The sequence below is a fragment of the Corylus avellana genome, chromosome 7 (genome assembly GCF_965113065.1).
Source record: "Corylus avellana chromosome 7, dhCorAvel1.hap1.2, whole genome shotgun sequence".
NCBI lineage: Eukaryota > Viridiplantae > Streptophyta > Magnoliopsida > Fagales > Betulaceae > Corylus > Corylus avellana.
In genome coordinates this window covers 23,618,923-23,627,891 of record NC_142496.1, presented here as the reverse complement: position 1 = coordinate 23,627,891, position 8,969 = coordinate 23,618,923, and the positions used below count along the sequence as shown (strand labels likewise).

The window sequence follows — 8,969 nt, the reverse complement described above, 5'->3', positions numbered from 1 at the left end:
TCTTGTCCATTGCAAATTATTACAAATTTACATGCTTTATTATTCCTTCATACTGAAGAAATCCACTATTTTTTTTATTTATTTTTTCAACAAACAATAGAAAATTGTTTTATTTCTTAATATCTCTTAATCCTTTTGTCACGCACACCTTTGATTTTGAAAATTGCAAGTCATAATTTAGGATAACATTTCTCTATGCATTGACGTAGAATTGTCGCGTAAATGGATGATCGGTTACCACCGTTGATACAGGAACATTTTATTTGAGCCATCAGACAATGTCCACGGTGACACAGAAATTTGCGCTGTTGGGCACAAGTTTTCCACATCCTCTGTTTCGCTGGAAAAATACACTCCAGTGTTTGGCAGTTGCAGACAAGCAGTCCAGTCAACTCCACCCCCACGACACGCTAACATGTTCTTCTACTTCCCAATTTCCCACCAATTTCCATGCCTTCAAACAAACCCAATACCCAACACGCCAATCTCTTCTTTTTATGCTCAACCAGCACACCTCTCTCTCACTCACTCACTCATTCTCTATTCAGTGTTGTAGTTCTATTCCCCTTTCTGATATCTGTCTTCCCTCTTCAGTACCTGAAACCAAACAGTTATTATATTAGTCCGTACATGCATACATATTTGTGATACAAAAAGAGCTGCAGAGTATCTCCCCCCATCACACGTAGCTAAAATGAACAGGTATGGGCACAGCACTCCTCTACTCCATTTCTGCTTATTTTTCTTCTTGTTATCTTCTGTGGTCTTCTCTGAATTACCCTCAAACCAAAAAACCACCATGATCAATCTTTCTAAGGCCCTTAACAACACAGCTTTAATATGGGATGTGAACAAAGACCCATGTTCATGGAAAGGAGTTGAGTGCAGCACCCCTGGGAATTCTTTCATTACCGAAATCTCTTTATCTGGGGTTTTCCTCTCTTCCTCAGATTTTCTACCTCTTCTTTGCCAGATAGACTCTTTGGTGAGTCTTGACCTCTCCAACAACCATCTGACCTCAATCCCAGATAAGTTTATCACAGATTGTGGTGCGATTGGAGGGCTGCAGCTCTTGAATATTAGCAGAAACTGGTTAGGTGGTACTCTGCCTACGTTTAATGGTTTTGTTGGGTTGAAGTTCCTGGACTTGTCTATCAATTCCTTGAACGGAAACATAAGTTTACAGTTTGAAGGATTGGTTGCCCTCAAAAGTTTGAATCTTAGTTTCAACAATTTCACTGGCCGCATTCCTACCAACCTTGGGAAAGCCATGGCTTTGGAGCAGCTTCAGCTCTCTAAGAATTCCTTTGAAAAAGGAATCCCTGATCAAATGATCGATTACCTGAATTTGACTCTGGTTGACCTGAATCAAAATAAGCTTTCTGGCCCTGTTCCTGTTAGAATTGGAGACCTGTCTAAGTTGGAAGTTTTGATTTTATCTACCAATAACTTGAGCGGGGAAATCCCAGAAACCCTTTCAAGTATCAAAAGCCTTTCACGTTTTGCAGCCTATCAGAACAATTTTGAAGGTACTATTCCTAGTGGACTTACAACATTCCTCAGGAAGTTGGACCTTAGTTATAATAAGTTAAGTGGGTTGATTCCTTCAGATATGTTGTCACCATCAAATTTGCAGACTGTAGATTTGTCTTATAATTTGTTAAGGGGGCCGATACCTTCAAACATATCTCCAAGCATGGTGAGGTTGAGATTGGGGAGCAATTCGCTTGATGGGACAATCCCTTCTGCAACATTTGGAGCACTTGAGAACTTGATGTACTTGGAGCTGGAAAACAATAGCCTGACCGGGTCGGTACCTCCGGATTTGGGTTCTTGCCGGAATTTGATGTTGTTGAATTTGGCAGGGAACAAACTGAATGGTGCATTGCCGGGACAGTTGGGTGGACTTAGCCAACTTCAAGTTATGAAGCTTCAGTCGAACAAGCTGGTTGGAGAAATCCCATTTGAAATTACCCAGCTACAGAAATTATCGATATTGAATATGAGCTGGAATTCGCTGAATGGTTCGATACCCTCCACGATTTCGAGTTTGCAAGACCTCGCGAACCTGAATTTACAAGGTAACAATCTCAGTGGTTCAATACCCTACACTATTGCCAGCATGGATTCTCTGTTAGAACTCCAGCTTGGAGGAAACCAACTCAGCGGTTTCATTCCTAGGATGCCAGTAAAGCTGCAGATTGCTTTAAATCTCAGCACCAACCTCCTTGTAGGGGAAATTCCATTAAGTCTTTTAAATCTTACTGGATTAGAAATTTTGGATCTCTCAAACAATAAATTGTCAGGAGAGATACCATCATATCTGACTCGAATGGCATCCTTGACAAAGTTGCTCCTTTCGAACAACCAGCTCTCTGGAATTATTCCTGAGTTAAGTCCATGGCTTACGTTTGATGCAAAGGGAAATAAGGATCTTATTAACGCTACAACACCAAAGGCTTCACCAATCACTTCACCAAAATCAGGCAAGAAGGGAAAATCAGTTACTGCAGCTTCGGTTATTGGGTTCGCTGTTGGGGTAGTCATTGGCATTGCTATATCATACAATTTTTACAAGATCAAGTTTTATGTAGCCGTCGTCAAATACCATGGAATCACGGCAGCGATTAGAACCTGCCTTTGGCGAAGCAAAAGCAACGTTATTTAGGGTCCGAAATCGTATACCAAACGAACCCTTAGATTTTGTCATATATCATTTTCGCAGCTTGCCTGGATAATCTTATATAAGTGAAGCATGCTTTCTATTGAGAAACCCAAAACTGCTGTAATGGCAATAATGGAAGCAAATGCAGTAGAATTGAAAAACATTTTTCTTCGTTTACAAACCTGATCCTACTTTTTATTTTTATTATTATTTATTTTCTTTTTAACAAAGAAAAATAATAACTCTTAATCTTTTTCTCACTCATCTTTTCTTTTTGAGAAATGCTAACCATATAGGGAGTGGTCGGTCACCCAACCCCACGAACCTTAAGTCATATAATGGTTTTGACTACCAGATTTGATGGCCACAATTATTTCCCGTATGATAGATAACTTAACTATACCCTTGGGATAAGGGGGTAGTCGGTCACCCCACCCCCCCAACCTTGAGCCATCTAGTGGTTTTAATTGCCTGATTTGGTGGCCACAATTACTCTCTGTATGGTTGGTAACTTGACCATAAACTTGGGGTAAGGCGGCGCTCGGTCACCCCACCTTTGAACCTCGAATCATCTAGCGGTGTCGACTATCAGATTTAGTGGCTACGATCACTCTCTATATGGTGATTGGAGGTGGGTCCAATCAAAGACAGGTTTGTGCAATTTTTTTTGGGGGGAGGATGGAAAAATACCATTTGGCAACCAAAAAAATGCACTAACGTAGCATTTCAACTTCTTCAATACTAATGCGAAAGCTAGACAATTTTCTTCTCTTGCGAGGAATGCTTAAGCGAATTTGCGTACACCACTTGACCAAATTATAGAAAATTTTAGTTATATCACAATGATGTTGCTCTTAGAATCTAACTGGTATAATGGGGTTAGAACAAGAAGCAGCTCTGCTCATGAAGTTAGCACCATGACTAAACCAAACTTTGTCCAAAAGGACAAACAAAAAAACCAAAAACAAAATCTGTCTTTTACATCCATGCGAAGCGGCAAGGGGTAAAGAGAACGAGGAAAAAAATTGGCCAAAGGAGAATCTATTGGAAAATTGATCATATAAAGAAACATGGAAAGGAAGAGAGAAACATATTGACGAAATATAGAGTTCCAGACTTGCAGAAGTTTAGATTCAGAAGTTGGAAGAAGCCATCGTAAGCCTATCTAACATGGTTGTTGTAGTCTTTCAAAGATATGAATGTTGCCTGAACACATTGCAAGCCACATGGCCTATGATGTTTCTCTCTTGTCCACTGCAGAATCATATGAAACAGTAAAGAAGAAAAGTAAACATATATGCATAAGAAACCACTTGCTGGCCAATAGAGAGAGAGAGTGAACATATTAAACAAGCATAGCCGTACCTTACTGTGGAATCTTCTCATGGAACATCAAATTGCTATCACCCATTTTGCCTCTTCAATTTGAGCTATTGCAGCTCTCAGCTAGAACATGGCAGTGAACTTTAAATAGTCAGTTGCTGGCCTCTGTGTTTACAACAGTCGGTCTACTTGAGCATAAACTCAATGCACAAATTTGACCCCCTGGAGATTCAATGCTCAACCAACCAACACAGCTCTTTCATTCTCTCTTCAGCTGTTCTACATTACATCTCTTCTATTGATTCGTCTATTCCCCTGCCTTCCCTCTTCAGTACCTGAAACCAAACAGTTATTATATATTAGTCCATACATGCATACATATTTGTGATACAAAAAGCGCTGCAGAATATCTCCCCCATCACGTACCTAAAATGAACAGGTATGGGCACAGCACTCCTCTACTCCATTTCCGCTTATTTTTCTTCTTGTTATCTTCTGTGGTCTTCTCTGAATTACCCACAAACCAAAAAACCACCATGATCAGTCTTTCTAAGGCCATCATGAACAACACAGCTTTAATATGGGATGTGAACGAAGACCCATGTTCATGGAAAGGAGTTAAGTGCAGCACCCACGGGAATTCTTCCATTGCCGAAATGTCTTTATCTGGGGTTTTCCCCTCATCCTCAGATTTTCTACCTCTTCTCTGCCAGATAGATTCTTTGGTGAGTCTTGACCTCTCCAACAACCGTCTGACCTCAATCCCAGATAATTTTATCACAGATTGTGGTGCGATTGGAGGGCTACAACTCTTGAATATTAGCAGAAACGGGATGGGTGGTACTCTGCCTACGTTTCATGGTTTTGTTGGGTTGAAGTTCTTGGACTTGTCTTTCAATTCCTTGAACGGAAACATAAGTTTACAGTTTGAAGGATTGGTTGCCCTCAAAAGTTTGAATCTTAGTTCCAACCTTTTCAATGGCCTCATTCCTACCAACCTTGGGAAAGCCATGGCTTTGGAGCAGCTTCGGCTCTCTAAGAATTATTTCGAAGGTGGAATCCCTGATCAAATGATCGATTACCAGAATTTGACTGTGGTTGACCTGAGTGAAAATAATCTTTCTGGCACAGTTCTTGTTAGAATTGGAGACCTCGATAAGTTGGAAGTTTTGATTTTATCTACCAATAACTTGAGCGGGGAAATCCCAGAAACCCTTTCAAGTATCAAAAGCCTTTCTCGTTTTGAAGCCTATCAGAACAATTTTGAAGGTACGATTCCTAGTGGAGTGTGGACTTACAACATTCCTCAGGAAGTAGGACCTTAGTTATAATAAGTTAACTGGGTCGATTCCTTCCATATGTTTTCACCATCAAATTTACAGACTCTAGATTTGTCTTATAATTTGTTAACGGGATCGATGCCTTCAAACATATCTCCAAGCATGGGTGAGGTTGAGATTGGGGAGCAATTCGCTTGATGGGACAATCCCTTCTGCAACATTTGGAGCACTTGAGAACTTGATGTACTTGGAGCTGCAAAACAATAGCCCGACCGGGTCGGTACCTCCGGATTTGGGTTCTTGCCGGAATTTGATGTTGTTGAATTTGGCAGGGAACAAACTGAATGGTGCATTGCCGGGACAGTTGGGTGGACTTAGCCAACTTCAAGTTATGAAGATTCAGTCGAACAAGCTGGTTGGAGAAATCCCAGTTGAAATTACCTAACTACAGAGATTATGGATATTGGATATGAGCTGGAATTCGTTGAATGGTTCGATACCTTCCACGATTTCGAGCTTGCAAGGCCTTACGAACCTGAATTTACAAGGTAACAATCTCAGTGGTTCAATACCCGAGACTATTGTCAGCATGGATTCTCTGTTAGAACTCCAGCTTGGAGGAAACCAACTTATTGGTAAGATTCCAGGGATGCCGGTAAATCTGCAGATTGCTTTAAATCTCAGCACCAACCTCCTTGAAGGGCCTATTCCAGAAAGTTTTGCACGACTTTTTGGATTAGAAGTTTTGGATCTCTCAAACAATAAATTGTCAGGAGAGATACCACAATATCTGACCCAAATGGCGGCCTTGACACAGTTGCTCCTTTCTAACAACCAGCTCTCTGGAGTTATTCCAGATTTTAATCTATGGCGGCTTACGTTTGATGCAAAGGGAAATAAGGATCTTTTTAACGCTACAACACCAAACACTTCACCAAAATCAGGCAAGAAGGGAAAATCACTTAATTTGTCTTTTCTTTTGGATGAACCAGTTGCTAGTGCTTTGGGTATTGGGTACGTTGTTGGGATAGTCATTGGAATTGCTATATCAAGGAACTGGGTTGTACAAGTAAAGAGCAAGTTGAACATATGATTCCTTCATGTATGTATGTCTGCCCTTATGTAAAATAAAAGCAAACAAGTCTTAAATTGAATTTCATATTAAATCATAAGTTATAAGTCTATACAAAATAACGTGTCTATTCAAGCGGATTTTGGCTCTATTGCTTGGATACATTCATTTGTCAATGAACAAGATTACTCGCAAATAGGTTTGGGTTCAGCATGCTTAAGCTCAACTTGAGCTTGATTTCTTTTTCTTTTTCTTTTTCTCTTTCTTTTTCTACAAACCATAGAGAATCTCCAATGTTTTTCAACTTAGAATTCTATTTCAACATGTTATGGTATCCTTTCATAGAAAGCCTAAGTCATAATACTTTATTGATGTTGTGACGTGAAAAAAGGAGTAAGAACTTTTTGAATACACACTCTTAACTGACTGAGAATAAATTCAAAAAAATAAAATAAATAAAAGATCACATTTAATATATTGGTCTGTGCACTTTGAGTTTTGAAGCTTTATCTCATTATTGCAAAAACGATTGACCATGAGAAATAAATTTGATCCCCATGCAAAGATTCCATGCTTGAGTCTCGACCATACATGTAAATTGCCAAACAACCCCGTGGGGTTGGTTACCCCACCACACGAACCTCAATTCATATAATGGTTTCGACTACTAAATTTGGTGACCACAATCACTCCCCATATATTAGGTAACTTAGCCATACCCATGGGGGAAGGGGATAGTCAGTCACCCCACCCCCCAACCGCGAGCCATGTAGTGGTTTTAAATGCCAAATTTGATGGCCACAGTTACTCTATGTATAAACTATAATGAGTAACTTGACCATAAACTTGGGGTAAAAGGGTGGTCGATCACCCCACCTTTGAACTTCGAACCATCTAGTGGCTTCGACTATTAGATTTAGTGGCTATGATCACTCTCTATATGGTGGTTGGAGGTGGGTCCAATCAAAGACGGGTTTTGTGAAATTTTTTTTTGATTGAGCAAGCTTCGGAGTTTCTTCCAACAATTTGAAGAAATTAGATAGAATAGTCGAATCATAGTGCGTCTCTCTCTCAACCAACCACTCCTCTTTCAGTTGAACATCGACATCCCAGTATAACAGAGAAATTCGTGGAATGAAAAACTAAGGATGATTTAAGAGGAAGCAAAGGCAAGAAGGAAAATATAATTGAAGCATTCTCTATAGCCAGTGAATTCACAAGTGGGATCGTCTTATTAGATGACCCAAGTGGTAGATTTGTTCTCTGTTCTTATGGAGGTGGTATTCACATAATGAAGACGATCTGGAAAGGAAATTGTTAGAACAGTTTTCAACACGGTGGATGCGCTTTCTTCAGGATCTTCAACACGTCGTCGTGCACTTCAAATCACTACAAAAAGACAGCATTGTCAAGGGGGTCCCCGGTTCCCCGGGGACACTCCGATGCCAAAGTCAGAAAGTTTAAGAGAAATATGGTGCTTCAGTGCACAATAATTCAATACGCTCAATAATATGTGTGAGGATATTTCAGGATTCAAGATCTCTTAGTACCTTGTGTCGGGGCCTATTTATAGGCTCGGAGAGATGAAGTAGACTTGGACTGGATCTTCTTATTTGAATTGGTTTGAAAGTCCAGAGTTGAGATAGAACTCAACAGCTATCATGTAGAGATAAACATTCAACAGATATCATGTAGAGATAATCTTGAGTAGTCATCTTGTAAAGATAAGTAGGACGTCTTTATTCCAATATTATCCTAATTGGAATATAAGACTATCAATTAATTAAATAGTCCTTGCTATTTAATTAATATCTTCATGGGCCTATCCTTGGCCATTGGGCCCAGAATTTGGTGGGCCTATAGTGTGAATTTATTCTCAACAGTTACCCCCCAATTCCCTTAGCCAAGGTATTTGGGTAATGGGAATTTAGTCAAAGCCTTCTGGCGGCTTGTTGTTTGACCTTGTCCGAGACTCGTGTCTCCCTAGTGAATGTGCTTTGAGCTCGTTAGTTGGAGCTCTTCAGCTCTGTTTTTGGCATCACCTGAGTTCCCGGGAGCACCCCCCAACTCTATCCTTTGCATGGGGTTAAACCCGTCCTAGTTCCGAGATACCTTTGTTCCCCGTTCGCCTTGGGGTGATTTCTTTTTTTTGTCCAAGGTTTTCTCCTTGTCTCCTTGTTGCCGCGAGTACCCCCCAACTCTTTCCTTTGCCCGGGGGTTAAGCCTATTATATCCTTGAGACACCCGGGGATCATGCTCGATTCTCTCACAAATGCCTTTATTCCCCGTTCGCCTTGGGGTGATTCATTGTTTTTGTCTAAGGTTTTATCCTTGTCTACGAGAATGAACCTGTACAATAATCTGTTAATAATGATTTATAAGTCTTTCAATAGACTAACCTTTTGCTCCCCGTTCATCTTGGCGTAGCTCCTTCTTTTTTATCGAGTTGTCTCCCGTTAGTTGTTTTTGCCCAAGGTTGTCTCCTTGTCCTTGTTTCAGAGGGTTGTCTCCCTATTCTTGTTTTTGCCCAAGGTTTTCTCCTTATCCTTGTTTTAGAGGGTTGTCTCTCTATTCTTGTTTTTGCCCAAGGTTTTCTCCTTATCCTTGTTTTAGAGGGTTGTCTCCCTAT

The 8,969-nt window shown here is 40.3% G+C and overlaps 1 protein-coding gene, 1 long non-coding RNA gene and 1 pseudogene across 2 annotated transcripts; 2 read left to right on the top strand and 1 right to left on the bottom strand.

Annotated features, from left to right (window-relative positions):
• Positions 1–660: 660 nt before the first annotated feature.
• On the top strand, positions 661–2,765 carry LOC148584692 (uncharacterized). The gene has a single exon (XM_088518623.1). It carries the CDS (start codon positions 695–697, stop codon positions 2,666–2,668), a length of 1,974 nt encoding a protein of 657 aa, XP_088374749.1. The 5' UTR covers positions 661–694; the 3' UTR covers positions 2,669–2,765.
• Positions 2,766–3,707: 942 nt separating this feature from the next.
• LOC132185958 (uncharacterized) lies at positions 3,708–4,142 on the bottom strand. The gene is made up of 2 exons (XR_009440655.2): positions 4,031–4,142; positions 3,708–3,919 (listed from the first exon to the last, which is right to left on the bottom strand). It is a non-coding gene; the product is annotated as an uncharacterized LOC132185958 (long non-coding RNA).
• A 277-nt stretch (positions 4,143–4,419) lies between these two features.
• On the top strand, positions 4,420–6,373 carry LOC132184041 (uncharacterized; annotated as a pseudogene).
• The last annotated feature ends 2,596 nt before the right edge of the window (positions 6,374–8,969 follow it).

Bases quoted from the DNA above. Each gene is read 5' to 3' on its own strand.
- LOC148584692 (XM_088518623.1), top strand. From the start codon at position 695: ATGAACAGGTATGGGCACAGCACTCCTCTACTCCATTTCTGCTTATTT.